The 18876-nt window shown below is 47.5% G+C and overlaps 2 protein-coding genes across 2 annotated transcripts; one reads left to right on the top strand and one right to left on the bottom strand.

Annotated features, from left to right (window-relative positions):
* Window positions 1-3265: 3265 nt before the first annotated feature.
* Window positions 3266-8210, bottom strand: ANKRD54 (ankyrin repeat domain 54). The gene is made up of 8 exons (XM_015862901.1): window positions 7885-8210; window positions 7755-7802; window positions 6995-7093; window positions 6718-6789; window positions 6288-6335; window positions 6044-6168; window positions 5260-5367; window positions 3266-4728 (listed from the first exon to the last, which is right to left on the bottom strand). The coding sequence occupies exons 1-8, from the start codon at window positions 8090-8092 to the stop codon at window positions 4657-4659; spliced, it is 780 nt and encodes a 259-aa protein (XP_015718387.1). The 5' UTR covers window positions 8093-8210; the 3' UTR covers window positions 3266-4656.
* An 18-nt stretch (window positions 8211-8228) lies between these two features.
* On the top strand, window positions 8229-17208 carry EIF3L (eukaryotic translation initiation factor 3 subunit L). The gene is made up of 13 exons (XM_015862888.2): window positions 8229-8353; window positions 8447-8495; window positions 8573-8783; window positions 9430-9509; window positions 9783-9844; window positions 11150-11219; window positions 11791-11864; window positions 12482-12653; window positions 12909-13063; window positions 13826-13996; window positions 14870-15367; window positions 16107-16187; window positions 16950-17208. The coding sequence occupies exons 1-13, from the start codon at window positions 8321-8323 to the stop codon at window positions 16986-16988; spliced, it is 1695 nt and encodes a 564-aa protein (XP_015718374.1). The 5' UTR covers window positions 8229-8320; the 3' UTR covers window positions 16989-17208.
* Window positions 17209-18876: the final 1668 nt, after the last annotated feature.

Genomic DNA, 18876 nt, shown 5'->3' with positions numbered 1-18876 from the left:
TCCTGCTAAGTCTGATGTGTGCTGAATGCAAACTCTGCCAGTGCAGCATGGACTGCTGGAGGCTGTACGAGCTGGTGGGAGTCCTTCACAGGGACAGAAAGAGATGGTGAGATGGTAGGGCAGAGGGGCGAGGAGTAGAAGGGAAGACAAGCAGGCACACAGCAAGCGTGTGCATGGAGATAACCCTCCCAGCAAAGCCCTGTGGGAGGGGATACAGAGACCAAATGCTGCAGCAGACTCCAGGCTGTGGGAGATCTGGAGGGAGCGCACTGCTCACTTCATAGCTAATTCATACAGAAGAGTAATGCTGGGAGCCCCAGCTGGCAGAGAGGAGCCCTTAACTGCCAGCCCACTGCCAACCTCCTGTGCCAAATGCTAAATCACTGGAGGCAGTGCAGCTCAGTCAGCACTGTCCTGATCTGCACAGACACGCTGTCCTTGCTTGCTCCCACACACCATGGGACCTTTGATAAGCATCTGGAAGCTGCAGCATTAGGTGAAGAGCTTACAGACCTGTCCTTGTCCTTTGACACTCTCAGAGCTGTGAGCATAATATGGAAGGGATGAGGGGACATGCAATAACGGGAACATGGCTTAGCAGAGCCCTGCTGTGCACAAGCCATGCAGCAGAGCTACAAGCCCTCATTATCCCTCTTCTCTTGCCCTCCCCTGCTTCTGCTTACGTGAATCTTCCCTTATTGCTTGCTCTGCTCGCTTGTTTAATTCCCAGGTGACGTGGCACTTCAATGTGTGCTGACGCTGTAGCACAGCTCAGCAGCAAGGACACCCCATTCCCCATGCTGGAGCCAACCCGGCTGCTGAACTGGGAATTGTTTTTCTTTTCACATTCAAGCACTTGATGTTGTTTTCTGCACCTTGAACCTCCCACGCCTCTCATCGTGCTGGAACATCTGCACTGTTTCTAGAACTGTGGATGCATTTCACAGCCCAAAGCATTGGAGAAAGAAGGGAATAGCAGTTGGGAATGGTGATGCTCTGACCTTGCAACTTTCTAATAAAGGGGGAAACCTAAATGACGTGGGACAAAAAGGATGGGGGACACCATAGGAGAAGGCACATTTATCACCTCTGCAAGCTGTGGCTTGCATTCATTCATTCAGCCTGGGTCTAAGAGCCTGCATTTTTGGGGAGTACATGAGCAGGAGGCCCAATAGCCAAGAGGGAATTCCAGTTCGCCCAGTAACAACACACATGCTCCAACTGGTCCATTAGCTTAAAGGCAGAGAGGTAAAGGTGTCATGTCCTTGATATAAAGCTGTCACTAATTAAAGTCAAAGGAGCTCAGATGCTGTTCTCATAGTCTCCCCTACAGACTGATTAGCAATCAGCAGTCTCTGCTAGCAGCTTTTCAACTTAATTCATGATTACTTGTCATGGTTCAGACTGATGAGCTCGGCTTTAAACTTGCAGGGGCTGCCACACCTGGGACGTGCTGAGTGTGGAGCAGCAGGGACAGGAGCAGGGAGGGCAGATCCAATGGAAGAAGGAAAATGATGATTAAAGAGACCCTGGTTGAGCTATTTGCCCTATCTCCTTTATCAGCTTCTTAATCAAAACTGCTGACTCTCCTACCTTGTCATCTTGTTGAGCTGCCTGGGGCTGCTCTCCCACACTGCCCGGGTGCAGTGTACAAAGAAAACATCTTATTGCCTGTACCTTTCTGTGATAGAGGTGATGAAATCCATCTCACTCACTGAATGAGCGGAGGAAGCAGATGAAAGGCTGGCAGGTTTGCAGGGATGCTTCGTAGGGCTTCCTTAGCAGCACAGAGGATAATTACCGTGATGGATTTGGAGTCTGCTAGAAAGGCAAAAGTGAAGGAAGTAATGCAGTTCAGATGTTGGCTTGATACCCTGGAGTTTAATTATCTGAACTGCTGAAGACTAAAAAGCAACAGATTCTTGGTGCTTGTGCATACCGCAGCACACTTCACATTCACCGGCGTGGGCGAGCAGCTGCTGCAGAGAAAGACCTTTTGCTTAACAACATCCGTGACACTTTATTGGGAGGTTTGTACACAACTATTGCTTCTGCTTGAAGGAGCCAGGTCCTTAGACTGGCTGGTTTTATCCATGTCTTACAGCATGAACCCCCTGTGCAGGGCTGAGGGACTGGAGAGGTCACTGCTGGGCTCAGTGGCTGCAGGTTCAGCGTGTCACTGCAGAGCCATGCTGTGAATGAAGAGGGAAACTGAGTGCATGAGCAAGGCCTTGGGTCAAGTCCTGTCTGCCAGGAAACGCTGGCACTGTGGCCCAGAGGGGGACCTAAAACATGGTGCTTAGTGATGTAAGGCAAGGGAAAAGGGGAGGTTGGGCCAAGTGTAACTTCAGCATAAACAGCAGAGGGAAGACGGTGGTGTTGTTTGCATTGTTACTGCAACAGACACCTCTGGTATAGACTGAAAGCAAGGGAAATAACTCACTGCTTCCTGCTGCACTCCCACCTCTCCACTCCAAGCGTACAGTCAAGAGCAGTCATGGAAAAACTCCAGCACCAGGCAAAACAAAGACTTGAAGAGCTGTGGGCAGCAACATCCTGAGCACTCAAGCTAAAAGCTTAGCTCTGAATCTCAGCTAAGTGCGTTCCTGGTTGCAAGGAAAGCTTCCAAGCTGCATCTAGTTTGCAGACATCAGCAGCAGCCAAGGCAACTGCAACGATAAGAGCACCCCAGCCGCCTGCTCTTTGGCACCTTAATGGTCTCCTCAGCAACAAGGTTGTTGACTGCAAAAGCGTTGACTGCCAAGCGTACGTGGACACGAAGCTTAGTCTGCCGCAGTCACAGACAGACAGAACAGGACGGGATGAACACAGAAGCCGCCTGCTCCTCACCCGGGGACCACACTGTAAAGCCCCCTGCCCACACATTAAGGGGCTGAGGAGATGGGGAGCAACAGCTCTTCACAGCACAGCCACTTTTGTGGGCACAAAGCATGTCACTTCCCAGCTAGATGCAGTCCCCCGAGGTTCTCTTCCCCTCTGTTTGTACACAGCTAACACAGCAACTAACTAGATTTTAAGTTTGGATTTCTTGGCTGCGGGAGCTGAGATTAGAAGGTGAGTCAGCAGCTGTGTACTCTGGTCTGCAAACAGGCCGGTGTTTGAATTCAAACACTTCTGTGTTGTCACATCCAATTTCAGCACTGCAATTGGGAGTAGCAGTTACCGAACCCGATGCTGTGCCCACGGCCTGGAACGTCAGTAAAGAGGAATGAGCTGCTCTGAAAAGAGAGAACTGGACAGGGAGTTCAAAAAAGGCTGACAGGATTTTATTGAAGTTTGAAATACAAAAAGGTCAGATTGTCTCCCACCCCCTCAGAATCCTTTCCATCCAGCACATCATAACAGAGTACCAGCACTCACAGTGACAGCCCCAGCTGGCACAGCTTCCAGCACACCTAGAACAACGTGTATTATCATAGAATCATAGCATGGCCTGGGTTGAAAAGGACCACAATGATCACACGGTTTCAACCCCCCTGCTGTGTGCAGGGTCACCAACCACCAGACCAGGCTGCCCAGAGCCACATCCAGCCTGGCCTTGAATGCCTCCAGGGACGGGGCATCCACAGCCTCCTTGGGCAACCTGTTCCATCTCCAAGATTTCACAGATTACTGCTTCAAAGCAAAACTACCACGTCTGTTACTAATCACAGACAGCAGCAAGGGCGACTCCCTGCATCCTCCATAGCTGCATTACTCCGGGCTCCCAGCAGAGGTCGTTACTCATTCCTCAGGCTGAAATTCAGACCATGGAGCAGGAAATACACATTGGGCATCAGGTCAGTTCGGGGTTTGGTTCTACTAAGGCAGCCACATATCCACCTCCACCCCAGCCCAACGATGTGGGGGCACCTTCTGTTGCTACTGGACCTCTGGCCCGAAACAGCCAGTAGTGGGAAACAGAAAAATCATTTAGGATGAGCTTGGTGCTTTTTTTTCCCCTACAAATAAAATTTAGATGTATGCCTAAAACTGCTCTAGGATGAAGTCATACCCTAACCCTCATCATTGCATCAAGGTAGCTCTGGGCTGATGCCTACCTGGGTATTCTTCACAAGTGTTTCACTCTAAGATTTAAGCATTGACTTTCAGCAGTGTCAGGCCCAGTGGAACCTGTTAGTCTGATTAAAAGCACTGTATCCCACACCTGACCTGCCAGATACCCTGCAGGCTCTGGGGAAGTTTAGGATTAAATCTCAGTGCATGCTTCTTAAGGCAATATGTTTGCTCAGCTGCTAGCACACAAAATTAAGGACATGTTATTCCTATAGCACAATGCCTTCCATTGTCCAAAACACCCACTTCCCACCCCCCCAAGCAGCAAACAGTTCAATACTGCTGTGGTGGCAAAAGATGCCTGTTGCAAGCAGATAGATCTGTGATGCTGGCAATTATCCATGGCATTAGCCACCACCTACATTGAACTGGAGTGCTGTGGAGAAGGCAGGATACCTCTGCTGTGGAACGGGTACCCTATTCAGTGTCAGTCTATTATTACTCTCTTGTCCAAATCTTACTGCCTCCTCATGAGGCAACCGTGGCAGCACCATGAGGGCTTGCAAAGTCTATTCAGAGATGTAGGCCTTCTTCTCTAAGGCTTCTCCTTCAGGATCACAGAGATGACTTGGAAGCCTGTTACCTCTTCTCCATCTGCATCTGCAGGCTGAGTGATGTGAAACTGGCCAGAAGGTCTGTAACCTCATCCACCTGTCAGAAGGAAACAGTTGGCCATCAGGAACAGGAACACAGCTGCCCACCGCCACAGAAGAAACCCCCATGCGGCAAGGACTACTCTTCCACCAGGATCACCAGTAATGCCCAGTACAACAACTCCTGGTTGCACAATCATGCTCAAAAAAGTCCTGATCTAAGGCAAAAGGAGCTTCTGCCCCTTCCTCAGGATGCTTGAATTCTACCTCAGGCAATACAGCCAGCCCTTAAATAGAAGTGCGTTCACACATTACCCAGAACTCAACAATGAATACTTGTTCTGGCCTTAAAATGTTTGCGCCCTCAATCGATCTGATCTTCAGCTTTCTCTGCTAAGCTGCCAGGCACAGTAACACTCTGCATTTTGAATTCCAAACAAAGGAGTCATCATCTATCCTGGCTGCTTCACCCAGCAACAACACACCCACAAGCATGTCTTCAATGTCACCTCGTTTATGTAGCTGAATTCTCCTGAACACACAAGTCACAGCAGAAATAGGTGAGTCACAGTAGCTCAGCACTACCTACCTGCTCCTTTGTGCTGGTCATCTGTAGCTTAGAGCAGAGATCATCCAGCTGTTCCTTTTGCTCGTGCCTCCCTAGACGGTCCAGGTATTCCCGCAACATCTGGATAATCTGAAGCCATCAGGAAGAAGAGGAAACCATCAGACAGCAGAATCAGGGTAGGATGCTTTTAGGAAGAACAGCTGAACTGCCAAGCACAGACCTGATGCTGAGGTACGTGGCTGAGTACATGACCCATAGAAAAGCAGCAGGGATTTCCCAATCCTGCAGGATCTGCTTGTGCACAAAGAATAAAAACCCTAATGGCTGCTCTATGGCTCCTGAAGTAATGCCCACACCTCATGTATGTGAGGCAGCATCATGACTGCTTTTCTCTCCCATGTCCCCACATATGAGAGCACTGCAGACTGCACCGAGAACACGCCACAAAATAGAGTCCCAGCTGAAATGTGTGTCATGGCAACTACTCCATGCTGTGGTCCCTCTCCTGCTACAGGGTATCTGTGGTATTGATTGCTGAAGAAAAGAGAGAGCTCCATATGGTGTGAGAAGACATTCAATGCTTGGCCTACCACAGCCAAGAGGTCACACAAAAATCGAAAGCAGTAGTTGGAAAAAATAATCAATGTATCTGAAAACAAAAGGAAAAAGCCCAACTTTCCCTGGATAAGCTGAAAGCCTGGAGATAGGTAATTAAAACAACTGCTAAATGATCCTTGACTGAAAGGACACAGGAGGCTGTCAGAAGCTGCAGAGCCTTACCAGAACATGGGGCTGTTTCTGTTACCTGTTTCACTTCAAGGCGAACTGCCTCCAGGCTGTGGGAGATTCCTTCCTGTAAGATGTTTAGCTTTGACTTAGCGAGGTGCAGCGGGGTTCTGCCAGCTCGATCCAAGGCATCGACTCTGGCCCCTGCAAATGCATGAGTAAGGGCAGAAAGAGAGGTCTTTAAGACTTGGTGTTCCTGGGGCACATTGACAGGAGCAGGGCAGGAAAGGGCCAGGAAGTAATTGTTATAGAGGAAACGTTACCTCCGCGCAGCAACGTGGTGATGACGGGAACATGGTTCGTGCAGGCAGCTGGGGAGGGAAAACACAGGACACACAACTCAGAGGTATTAGCAAACAACAATGGAGTTTCTGCCATACAAAACAAAGGTTTTTCTGCCATAAAAAAGAGGAACAGCTCCACCATTAAGTATAACTCATGCTCAAGCTTGGATACTTTTGTTATGCATCTCGTGCTCCTCAGGATGGGCAGAGGGAGGGAAATGGATTTTCTCTAACTCTGACCTTTAAGTTCTCCTGAGGGGTGATGTGAATAAAATGCTAAGAATCCTAAGTCATTAAAGCTGGGGATGCATAGTGTGATGCAAGAGGAAAAAGGAAGATGCAGAGGACAAATAAAATGCAGCGGTCACCTCATTTCTCTGCATGCAAAGCTCATCTGACTGGCACTTACCCAAATGTAAAGGGGTGTTTCCCAGCCCATCTCTCTGATTTGGGTCAGCCCCGTGATCCAGAAGCAGTTGTACTGGAAGCAATAACACAGATACACGTTAATTCCTTTCCTCTGCCCCACTGACAGCACCTTAATGGCGTAAGAAAGGTCATTTAGCAGTGCGCTGCTGACCCACTAGTCCATGTGGCAGCTTGCAGGCTGCAGAAGGGATGTTTCTGTCCAGCTTATGCAGACAGTAAATGGAAAATGGATGACTGAAGATCCCCTTCCCACTCACCAATGTGATCATTGCCATTGCAGGAGGCAAAGTGCAGGGCTGTCCGGCCTTTGTCATCCGCAGCACAGGGGTCAGTTCCATCCTCCAGCAGTTGCTGCACTGGCAGTGCCAAGAAAGAAAAGGATGCAGGTAAGTTGAAGGGACACCTGATCAGAAAGGGGTGATGCTACCAGCTCTTCTGCAGGTAAGTATGGACCCTGCACAAGGTCAGAGCTCACAGATGAATGCATCCATCAGTTCATGAAACAAGGTGTACTGTAAAGCTGGAGGGTACAACATCACCCCATCCTGTAATGCCAGGGGTTGTTACAAATCCCGTCTATTTCCGATTGTTCACAACATGGTCTGATAACAGACAAAGGAGGAACCACGACAGGGGGCAAATGACATATGCCAGTATTGCTGATGAATGCTTAGGATCAAAACCCAGCTGATCTACAGTACATGGAAGTCAAGAGAGTCACAGAGCTGATGAGTGGGCAAAAGTTACGTACCAAAAAGCTGGAATAACAGCTGATTGCTAATCTAGCCTGAGGCAGCTGGACCCAATACAGTGAAAAAATCAATATAACAATCAGTCTCACTCTGCTCAGAGAACGGAACAAAAGGCTCAAGAGAAGCAACTTCTAGATCTTCAGCAACTAAAGGAAGATTCCTGCAAACTACCTGCACCTTCCTTCTCCTCGTCCTCTGCTGAAACAAAGAGCTTTGAACAAACTGCCTTTCCAGGAAGTGGCTTCACGTCAGGTTGAAGTCTCACCTGTGTCCAGGTCGTTGCCATTGGCAGCCTCACGCAGCCTCTTCAGGGCTGGGGAGGAAAGAAAGCCATTAGTGTGAAGCACGGAGGAGGAAGGGGGCAGGGGAGGAAGGGGGAACCCGCTCCCGCTCACCGTGGCTCTCCTTGCCCGTAGGCCCCAGGCGACGGTGGATGCGGGCGGCCCTGCGCAGGCGGCGGGCCGGGATCTTGCCGGCAGGTTCCTCTCGCTGCCACAGGACGTGCAGGTAGCCGAGGGAGGCTTCCCCCGCCGCCCCTCCCAGCGCCATCCCGGCTCCCAGAGCGGACTCCGACTCCGTCCCCGCAGCAGACTCGGCCTCCATTCCCTCACGGGCCGGGCCGGGCGGTACGGGGTGTGAGGGGAGGGGCGGGAAGGGTCGTCGCTGACATAGTGCAGACGGGCAGGCGGACTCTGCAATCAGAGAGAAAAGCCTCTGAAGACAAGCAGTTATTTTAACCAATAGAGAGACTAAACAAATTCGGCCGGCCTTCCGGAGCGTGCCGCTTGGTCCCACCTCCTCTTCCTGCCTGCCCAGGCCCCGCGCCGCGCCATGGCCTACCCGGGGGAGGACTACGACAACGATGTGCGAGCGGGGGGCGGGCTGCGGGGATGGGGGGGGGTTTGTGGGTCCGGTTCGTGCTCGTCGCGGTAACATCCCCGCATCGTGTCTTCACAGGCCGCCTACGACCCGTACGCCTACTCCAACGACTATGATATGCACACGGGTGAGTGCGCGGTGCGGGCCGCCCCGCGGGGTGGGGGCTGTAGGCCTCGGGCTTACAACCCGCCTCTTTCCCTTCAGGAGACCCGAAGCAGGATCTGGCCTACGAGCGGCAGTACGAGCAGCAGACGTACCAGGTGATCCCCGAGGTCATCAAGAACTTCATCCAGTACTTCCACAAGACCGTGTCCGACCTCATCGACCAGAAGGTGTACGAGCTGCAGGCCAGCCGAGTCTCCAGCGATGTCATTGACCAGAAGGTGTATGAGATCCAGGACATCTATGAGAACAGGTGCGGGGCTGTCCTTGCATTCTCACTGCTTAAAACCTCCCATACTTAAAGGCCCCGGGCCCCCGGTATGAGAAAGATGTAGAGCTGTTGGAGTGGGTCCAGGGGAAGGCCACCTCTGGAGTACCTCTTCTGTGAAGAAAGGATGGGAGCTGGGCTTGTTCAGCCTGGAGACCTCATTGCAGCCTTCCAGTACTTGAAGGGAGCTTACCCACAGGAGGGAACTCGGCTTTTTTACATGGGCAGATAGTGATAGGACAAGGGCAACAGTTGAAAACTAAAATTAGATGTGATAGTTTTTCACTGTGAGGCTGTTGAGGCATTGGAGCAGCCCAGAGAGGTTCTGGATGCCCAGTCCTTAGAAGTGTTCAAGGCCGGGTTGGATAGGACCCAGGGCAACTCAGTCTGGTAGCTGATTTAGTTGTCGGTAATACTGATGCAAACTAGATGATCTTTAAGGTTCTTTCCAACCCAAGCCATTCTATGGTCAGTTTTTTAACTGCTTTGTTTGCCATTCTAATTCCTTAGTAACACCAGTTTTGAAGGGAGACAGTGTCCTATCAAGTCCAAGCCCTTTGTACTGTGGTTTCTAACTGCAGCTCTGTGATGCTCAGGGATGTTTTCTCATACCCCACGTCTTATCTTTCAGCTGGACAAAGCTAACAGAAAGGTTTTTCAAGAACACCCCATGGCCAGAGGCAGAGGCCATTGCCCCACAGGTTGGAAATGGTAAGCATTTCTTTTCCACTCTGTTTTCCTTACAGGAGAATGAAGGAACTAAATTACTTTTGATGTGTTAGGGAGCTGGCATGTGGTTTTTATGAATCACTCATCTTTGCTATGGCAGCTCCTTCTGTAGATGCCTATCAGAAAGTCAGATGAATGAGCATCCTCTTTTACTTGTCCTTGTAACTGTGGCAGTAGGAACATCACCGGTGCCTCAGAGATCCAGTTGCCTAAGCTTCATGGTTTGCTGATATCCAGTTCTCTCATCTCTTCCAGATGCAGTTTTCCTCATCCTGTACAAGGAGCTGTATTATAGGCATATCTACGCCAAAGTCAGCGTGAGTATTTGCTCTGTGTCTTTTAGTTGCGCTTGGTTCTTCTGCCATCAAAGTGAACAAGTTGCACTGCTGTTAAAGCATCAGTGGTTCCAAAGTTTTGCAAAACAATATTGAATAGATTTAGGAGGTATGGGTCGAGTTAGAAATAGCTGAATTTTCTCTCTGTTAGAGCTGTATAACTGCATGACTTACAGGTCAGTTTTGTGTGTTTCTTCATGACTCTTTATTTCTTCTTCAGGCTAGCAGGTGTATGAGGGGGTGTCACAAGAGGAGTTTGAGTTACTTGTAATTGAAAGACCATACGGGGTCAGAGTGTTTTGTGGATAGGAAGAAACTGGCACCACAGAGGATACAGGAGAAGAAGACAGAAGGAATAATGGTCTATTAAAAAAACAACAACAACAAACCATGCTTCTTTCCCTTAAAAAGGCTAATTTGAAGTCAGTAGGAAAATCAGAGTAGTTCTTGGCTGTAAGAAAGAAGCAGGACAGGTGTGTGACTTACATGGTGAATGAGTAATAATTGCAGTTTTGGTTTGGACCACAGGGTGGAGAAATGGGTTAATGCAGGAGTCTTTTTGAAGTTCCTAAATCAAAGACTTGCCTGAACAGGTGAAACTGGTTGCTTGAGTTATTTTGTAGGAGGTTCCCAAGCTGCCCATGGGGTGTCTACAGGTGACACAAGATAATTCTAGGAAGAGTGATTCCCTCCTGTGTTTATCGGTCTTCTAGAGCATTTAAAACTTATTCTTTATGCAGAGGGCGGTGAGGCACTGGCACTGCTGCCCAGAGAGCTGTGGGTGCCCCATCCCTGGAGGTTCAAGGCTAGGTTGGATGGGGGCTGAACTGGTGGCCCTGTCCACAGCAGGGTCCCTTCCAAGCTATTCTATGATTCTTTGGTATGATTGTCTAGAAGCAGCTGTGTTGTTGGGATTTACAAAGACCTTCCTTGAGGGGAAGAGGACAAAAAGCTGTGTAGGTTAATAGGCAGTTCTTAGGTCTGGACAGCACAGAGGAGGAAAAGGAGACTTAAAGTATTCTATTCACATGAGACTTCATCACTTAGTTGTACTAGAAGCTACCTGGACTTGAAAAGGCAGCCTTCTTCTACTGGACAACAGTGAGACAATTTAATTTGTTCTGGGTGATGTTAGTGATTGGTGGGTGGTTGAATATCAGCTCTAATGTCACCAAAACAGATCTATTGCCTTGACTGTTGGCTGTCCTTTGTAGGCTATTGCCCATAAAGGACCATTAGTTTTGCTGTACTTCAGACTAAATGGACTGTAATGTCTTCTCGCTGCAGGGGGGGCCCACTCTGGAGCAGAGATTTGAATCTTACTACAACTACTGCAATCTTTTCAACTACATCCTCAGTGAGTTGCTGCAATTAATCATTGGTTTGTGACTTTTGGAGAAGACCGAATGCAGAGGATTAAGGCAGAGAAAGGGAGATAAACCAAAACATATTTATTTATAGATCACAAGCAGATAAGTGGTCTGTAAGCTTTCCGTATGTTTAAATTTACAGGATGAAGAGCACTTTACATCTGTGCATTTAAAACCAAAGAAAGCCCAAATAGTTTAAAGTGCTTTCTGAAATGCCCTAAAGAAGAAAATAATAATCACTTTCTATCTTGCTGAGAACTCCCAGCTTCATTTTGCTTTTCCCTGCCTGTCTTGCAGAGAAAAGAGTGGTTGGGATAGACGCCTTCTGAGAATCACTGCTGTTGAGTAGTCATGCTTTAGAGGTTAACTCAATACACACTTGTATTCTTTAAAAATAAAGGCACATCTTGTAGGCATTGCTACATATTGACTTCCTGCTGGAAGCTTTGTTCATCTGCTGCGGTTTTCAACTTGCAAAGATTCTGGTTTTCTTAACTTCTTGTTCCTTCTATTCTGCCACTGTCCTTCCTCTCACCTGTTAATGATGTTCTTCTGCAGATGCTGATGGCCCTGCTCCTTTGGAACTGCCCAACCAGTGGCTCTGGGATATCATCGATGAATTCATATACCAGGTATGTGGCTCTAAGACTTGAGGTATCTTTGGTAGCCTTGTGCTAATGCTACTGAATTTTCAGTCTTCTTTGTGAGGTTCATATTTAACTGCAAATCAAAAAGCTTAGGTGAGTGTTGTGATTTATAGGTCACGAAGGAGGCATAGTTGTAAATGTAAAGGTATTTTCAGTTCCTGAGAGCTACCTGGGGAGTCTTGAACTGATACTGATATTTCCATTTCAGTTGTTGCTTAGCATTGACTTGGATTGGTTTGTTATTTAAACTCAGCTTCTTTTTTACCTAGTTTGTACAAGGCAGCTAATTGTAATCTGTTATATACCCAAATACTAGATCATACTAGTTTTCTAGTGCTCTGTGGTTTGACAAAGAGATCTTGGTTCTGTTTTCTGGCCTTTTCTCTCATATTGCCTCTGCACCATATCAGATATTTTCTAGGTGCTTTAATAGTGGAATAATTTACCATCTTAATTGCCAGGTGATCTCAAATTAACCTCTTTTTTCCATGTGACTTGTATTTTGTTGTACTGTGTTGTGTGAACAACTCATGAGCTCAGTGCAGTTAGATGTAGCATCTCCAGACTATCCCCTCACCATCCCATCTGCTCCTTCCCCACAGTTCCAGTCGTTCAGCCAGTACCGGTGCAAGACAGCCAAGAAATCTGAGGAAGAAATTGATTTCCTTCGTTCCAACCCCAAGATCTGGAACGTGCACAGCGTCCTTAATGTGTTGCATTCTCTGGTGGACAAATCCAACATCAACCGACAGCTGGAGGTCTATACAAGCGGAGGTGAGATAACTGGGTGAGGTTGGTGTCTGTGCTACCTTGCTTTGATTTGACTAAGCTCCGTTAGTTTTGTCTGGGAGCTGAATCAAACCCTTAGTAATTGGGTGAGTTTACTGGGAAGAGATTCTCTAAACCTTACGTGAAAAACGCTGATGATGACATTGGAGGTCTTGCTTCTTTTGCTTATACAAGAGATGCTGAAAGAAGGTTTTGCTCCTTTGGAGGACAACATCATGGTTTGTTGTTGTTTTTCCCTAGGTGATCCTGAAAGCGTGGCTGGTGAATATGGTCGTCACTCCCTCTACAAGATGCTGGGCTATTTCAGTCTGGTTGGGCTGCTGCGTCTGCACTCCCTTCTGGGGGATTACTACCAAGCAATCAAAGTTCTGGAGAACATTGAGCTCAACAAGAAGGTAATAAGAAATACTGTAAACATCCCACTGTAGTTTTCCAAGTGCTTTTTTTCAATTAGGCTTCTGAAAGGTTGCATTAATGAATGGTTCAGCTGAGGAGCTGTTTGTAGCTGCTGCAGTTGTCAGGAGTTTGTTTATAGGTTTAGCTGAAGGAAGTCTCTGGTTCCACAGCTGTGTATGCTAAACACAGCTGAAGCTTTGGCAGTAAGTCAAGCCATATGATAATGACTGTTGCTGTTGTAGCACATATGCTCAATTCTTTAGGAAGTTAGTTTGCTGTGTTGTGCAAGGCTGTGTAATGGGGGAATATTATTTGAACTGCAAATGAAAGCACAGTACTAGAAGGATACATAGCTCCCACCTTGGTCTGTGTCTCATTCTGTTATTTGTGACTCTTCTCACTGTGCACACTCCTACCTTGCATGTGTTTGCCATAGATGTGGGTGTTACTTGTGACAGGTGGTTAAAAAAAAAAAAAGTCCAGCTGCAACACAGTCTTGGCCCAAGACTTGGAGTGAATTGGCAAGAATGAGGGTTGAGCAAAGCTATGTTGTGTGGAATGTAAGAGTCCTCTGCTTGCAGGAAGCTGAAACATAGGAGGCAGAATGATCTGCTTATTGAGGCAGTGAGGAAGCTACTGCAGGGATGGGTCTGAGGAGGGGAGGTATCCTGAGATGTGCATGAGTGGACTGAAGGCCAAGCTGTTCAGGCTGAAGGTGATTGTCCCCCCTCTAAGACTGACTGTTGCTCCATCCTTCTCAGAGCATGTACTCTCGGGTGCCTGAGTGCCAAGTGACCACTTACTACTATGTGGGCTTTGCATACCTCATGATGCGGCGTTACCAGGATGCCATCCGAGTCTTTGCCAACATCCTCCTCTACATCCAGAGGACTAAGAGCATGTTTCAGAGGACAACCTACAAGTATGAGATGGTAAGAAATACAATGGGTATAGGCTTCCAAAAAGAAAAGGCTGCTGTCTGTTTTCCTGTCCCTTCTCTGTCATCAGATAACCTCTGTTCAATAGTCTGACCTTATGTTCCTGTACTTCTGGTAGCTGAGGGATAATCTGACCTTTAATATTTTCTGTTGGCTGTGTTACTGATTCTTTTAGTTGCTCACCATGCACTTGTCCCTGCTCCGCTTGCATTTTCCCTGTGGGCATTGTTGCTAATGGGTATCAGCTGAAATGATACTCTGGCCAAAGATTCTTACATCTCAGTCGCATTCCTATCTCAGCGTACTTCCATTATCAGATATATTTCCATTGTCATGCAGTCATTCACAGATTATTTAAACTTATTATGGGTAAAACAAAGCTCACGTCTCTTTTTAGTTAAGCTGTCTCTGGTGTTTATTGTTTTGCTTTGTTTACCCTCTGCTGCTGCTGTCTCCTTGTCATCCTTATGATTCATTTCTAATTCCCTCGCATAACCAAATCATTCCGTGACACTTCAATAATGTAGTGTTTAAGGTTTAGCTACACAGCTTTTGAAGACTGAACTCGTATGAATCTTCCTTTTCATTTTTTTTCTGCACTGGCCTCTTACTGATCTGTTTCAACAGTGTGTCTTAAACTGTGTTCCTTCCCTATGCCTGCTCCTCCGCACTTTCTTGCACCAAAGCAATCAAACCTGTTTCTGGCTATCCAGATTCTGTCTGTTTCTTTGCGCTGTCCCCCCTTGAGCATCAGGACCTTCAGTTGTCAGGATGAAGGAAGGGTCCATCTCTGAAAAATGCAGCTTTCTCTCGCACTGTAAGTCCTGAGCACATTGCTAAACTAACAGGCTGTCCTCTCTGTCCCAGATTAACAAGCAGAACGAGCAGATGCACGCCCTCCTTGCCATCGCCCTCACCATGTACCCTATGCGCATTGATGAGAGCATCCACCTGCAGCTGCGAGAGAAATACGGGGATAAGATGCTGCGCATGCAGAAGGGTGATGCTCAGGTCTATGAGGAGCTCTTCAGTTATGCTTGCCCCAAGTTCCTCTCCCCTGTGGTGCCCAACTATGACAACGTGCACCCCAACTATCACAAGGAGCCTTTCCTGCAACAGCTCAAAGTCTTTGCTGATGAGGTTCAGCAGCAGGCTCAGCTCTCCACCATCCGTAGCTTCCTGAAGCTCTATACCACGATGCCCGTGGCCAAGCTTGCTGGCTTCTTGGACCTTACAGAGCAGGAGTTTCGCATCCAGCTGCTTGTCTTCAAGCACAAGATGAAGAACCTGGTATGGACCAGCGGCATATCTGCCCTGGATGGAGAGTTCCAGTCTGCCTCTGAAGTTGACTTCTATATTGACAAGGTTGGTATCTGTTCCTTGCTAACAAGGAAATTCCTTCACCCCAGAAATTCTGGAAGAAGCAGCACCAGCTTATAATTGAATCTGTGGGAAACATTACTGTGCCATGTGAAGGACTTCTCTGCCTACAATGAAGCTGTAGCCCTGATTAATAGAAGTGCCAGTGGATGAGCAGTGGTGCAGGTATGATCATGTCACCAACCTGCCCTTGGAGCTCAACACAGTGAGAAGTATCTTCTGAGAATTCATTTGTCAAAGAAACCAGTGGTAGCTATTAGGTTTTTGCTGCCTGTCAAATAAGAGAAACAGATTGCTCCTTGTTGCAGAGCTGTACCTGCAAGGTCTCATTTGTGCTTTGTTTTCCTTGTGTACCTGAACCAAACTGACTTTGCACTGCAGCCTAGCACTCCTAGTAGTTTGCACCACTCTTAGCTGCTGGTAGAGGGAAGCAGAGCATGAATTAGGATTGGGACTGTCAAACTGTTGCACAGAGAGCTGGAATAGGTAGAGTGAAAGAATGTGGGAAATAAATACAGTGTGAGTTTGGGATCTGTCTCAGGTAAACAAAAGGCATCCCACAGAAAACTGAATACTTGCTGTAGGTCTAGTGCAGGTCAGGCGTGTGTGCAGTGCTGAACTAGGGCTGGAGTGAAGCCCCTTTTGTTGCTCCTCCTGTTTGGCAGTGCTTGCTGTCCCCTGGTAGCACAGTCCTTTTCCTGACCTCATGCTCTTCCTTCCCCAGGACATGATCCACATTGCAGACACAAAGGTTGCTCGACGCTATGGGGACTTCTTCATCCGCCAGATCCACAAGTTTGAAGAGGTGAGGCCTGGGCAGAACAGCTGTATAGTTCTGTAGGAAAAGTGGGAAAGACTTTGAGCCACGCATGGCTGGGAGAAAACATGCCTGTGTGTGACAGCTGTACTATGCCTTGCTGGGACAAAGTGCCTCAGCTTTGCATGGCACTGGGTAAGGGCAGGTGGTCTGAGCAGCAGCTGCTCACTTATGAGGAATGTTGGTTTTTTTTTTGTGTGCGTGTCAGAAGTGTTCATCCAGTTGAAACTCATTGTAAAGGAGGAGGAGGGTTTTACTTTCTGAAGTTGCTGACTCCCTTGTCGCTAGATAATTGCGGCAGTTCTCAGTAGTGCAATGAAAGCGTGTCTATATCCCCATAACCAAGGGCCTAGAAAGCAGCCTTAGATTTCTGGAGCATGGATGATTATTGCATTCAGCCAGGAGGTGACATGCTGCCAATGCTCTGCTCTCCCAGCAGGTGCTTCTGTGGGTTGGAAGCCTTGGCAGCAAAATCCTGAATCAAGGGGATGGCTGAAGGTTTCTCTATTAGTGTACCGTCGTTAGAACATTGCAACTTCTCCCTAATTCCTCTGCTGTCCTTTTGGAGGGGAGGAGGGAATTTGGCTAATTCCCCTTGTGATTCACATGCTGCCTGCTCCAGCATGAGAGCATTTTTGTCAATGGGTTGCTGAGAAAGGAGAAGAGATGCTGGATTAGGGCTGCTGAAGGGAACAGTAGTGTGTGCCAATCAGTGTGTTTTCTGACTGTTTTGCTTTCTTCTAATTCCAGCTGAATCGAACCTTGAAGAAGATGGGCCAGAGACCCTAAAAATTCCGTGGATGCAGCAATCAGCCTGAGCAGAGGAATGGGTGGGGGGAGATTATTCTCCTTACTGTGAGGGAGGGAGGCTCAGGGTTCTGGCATTTCTGGAATCTCCTGTGGCTCAAAAGGTTTTTGTACTTTAAATAAGATGACTCATTCGGCTCAAACCATTCTGCGAAGAACAAGACATCTAATAAAAGAGTGGAATTTTCCTGGTGAGCATTTAGATACTGATACGCTTTTTCCTCTCCCCCCCCCCCCTACTTTGTATGAGAACATAATTGCATCACAAAATACAGGCAGCTGCTGTTGGCTTGTGCTGTCTTCGGCTAAAGCTGTTGCAGGTAGATGGAGACTAGTCCTACATACTGGATGCAGCAAACAGGGAAGGCTGTGGGACTGGTTAACAGAGAAAATGAGCTGTTCCACAGCATATAGTAACAGCTGCCAGGTATTCCTTCTAGCTGTTGTTCCACATTGAGTAAACCTGAGCGGTAGTTGCCTTTCTAGAAGGTTGCATCTCTGATTTCTCCCCCTTCTTTTTACTTTCTTTTTAGCTGTTGAGAAATAGAAATGTTTCCAAATGAATCAAGGTGTTTTTAAAGGAAGGGGGAGGTTATTTTTTAAGCACTCAGCTAACATTAACTTGGATCATCTGATAAGGTGCCCTTACTGGGGGCTGCTTTATTTCAGCACAAGTTTTGCCCAAGTCCTGGCCCATAATGTAATGGGGTTGTTTCTCTGGAAAAATCCCTGAGGGTATTTGAGTTGTTAAAAGCTTGTAAATATCGTGAACCTCAGTGCTAGTTCTCACAGCTCTCTGGCCACCTTGGATTCTTCCAGGCAAATCTGCAGGACCTTGGAAGAGAAAGAAAGGTTGAAACTTGTCCTATAAATGGGAATCAAGGACATTTTGGGGAAGAGAAAAGGATGCAAAGAATGAATTGAATGTCCACAGCCCTCCTCTCCCCTCTCTGTTTTCAGATGTCTTTAAATACATCAGGGTTTGAGTGGAAGCAGCAGATGCAAGAGAAAATAACTGTGTGTGACAGCAAAGCTACACAATGCCTGTTTCATCTGCTTTATTTGTATGCCTTCCTTCCATTCATTTCCACTGAGAGAAGGGTCCTGGCAGTCCAGCTTGGCTTCATATGTGATTCTGTTTAGAAGTCGGGAGTAATTATCCTTTGTTGGATTATATGTTATGTTTGAATGAGGGTTGAGTTTCTACTGTCCTTCATACTGTTCAAAAGTTGCATTTCCCATTTAAAAAATCCTGTTACTCAAGCAGGCTACAGGCAACACAGTTTAAATATGCAACTCCTGTTGGTCTCTATCTGCTGATACTAGTATCTGCAGAACCGACTGCCCTCAGTTTTGAAGGGTTTGAGGCAACCAAGTCCATAAAGAAATGGAAGAAGCGAGAGGCTGCTGCATTGCAGCAAACCACATTGCTGAGTGTTATTCAGGAGAATCTGGTCCCTTTTATTTTTAGAGCTGGCGCTTCTGTCTGGGTATATTTACCAACAGCAGCACAGTGACTAAAGCTGTCAAACAGCAACTCATCTTTTGCTTTCGTGTTACCCAAAGCCTCAGTGCACTAAGATAGATGTGATATACAACAAAGGAACCTCTGGCAAGACAGTATCTCTGATCAAAGCCTAGTTCATAGCATTGCAAGTGAATCCAGTGTGTTCCTGGGATTTAGCCCATTATTAACCTGTGACTGAGGTTTTTGGATGACAGATGTTCACCAATGCATGTCCCAACTTACACCTTCCAGTGCTTACAGGCTGCTTTCAGATATGTGGATATGCTGCTGCTTGTGTCTGTGTCGCCAGAGTGGCTTCCTGAGGATGTAGAGAGCCCATCCGCTGCCTGGTGCAGCTGTGCT

Source organism: Coturnix japonica, chromosome 1, assembly GCF_001577835.2.
Source record: "Coturnix japonica isolate 7356 chromosome 1, Coturnix japonica 2.1, whole genome shotgun sequence".
NCBI classification, from domain to species: domain Eukaryota; kingdom Metazoa; phylum Chordata; class Aves; order Galliformes; family Phasianidae; genus Coturnix; species Coturnix japonica.
Note: the sequence above shows the minus strand (reverse complement) of the source record. Positions and strands in the feature narration are given on the sequence as shown.

Coding starts and splice junctions, on each gene's coding strand:
- ANKRD54 (XM_015862901.1), bottom strand. CDS start 8,092: ATGGAGGCCGAGTCTGCTGCGGGGACGGAGTCGGAGTCCGCTCTGGGA. Junction 6,169..6,287: donor CACCACGTTGCTGCGCGGAG/GTAACGTTTCCT, acceptor ATGCATTTGCAG/GGGCCAGAGTCGATGCCTTG. Junction 5,368..6,043: donor TTCGCCTTGAAGTGAAACAG/GTAACAGAAACA, acceptor TGATGGCTTCAG/ATTATCCAGATGTTGCGGGA.
- EIF3L (XM_015862888.2), top strand. CDS start 8,321: ATGGCCTACCCGGGGGAGGACTACGACAACGAT. Junction 9,510..9,782: donor TGCCCCACAGGTTGGAAATG/GTAAGCATTTCT, acceptor CATCTCTTCCAG/ATGCAGTTTTCCTCATCCTG. Junction 9,845..11,149: donor ATATCTACGCCAAAGTCAGC/GTGAGTATTTGC, acceptor TTCTCGCTGCAG/GGGGGGCCCACTCTGGAGCA.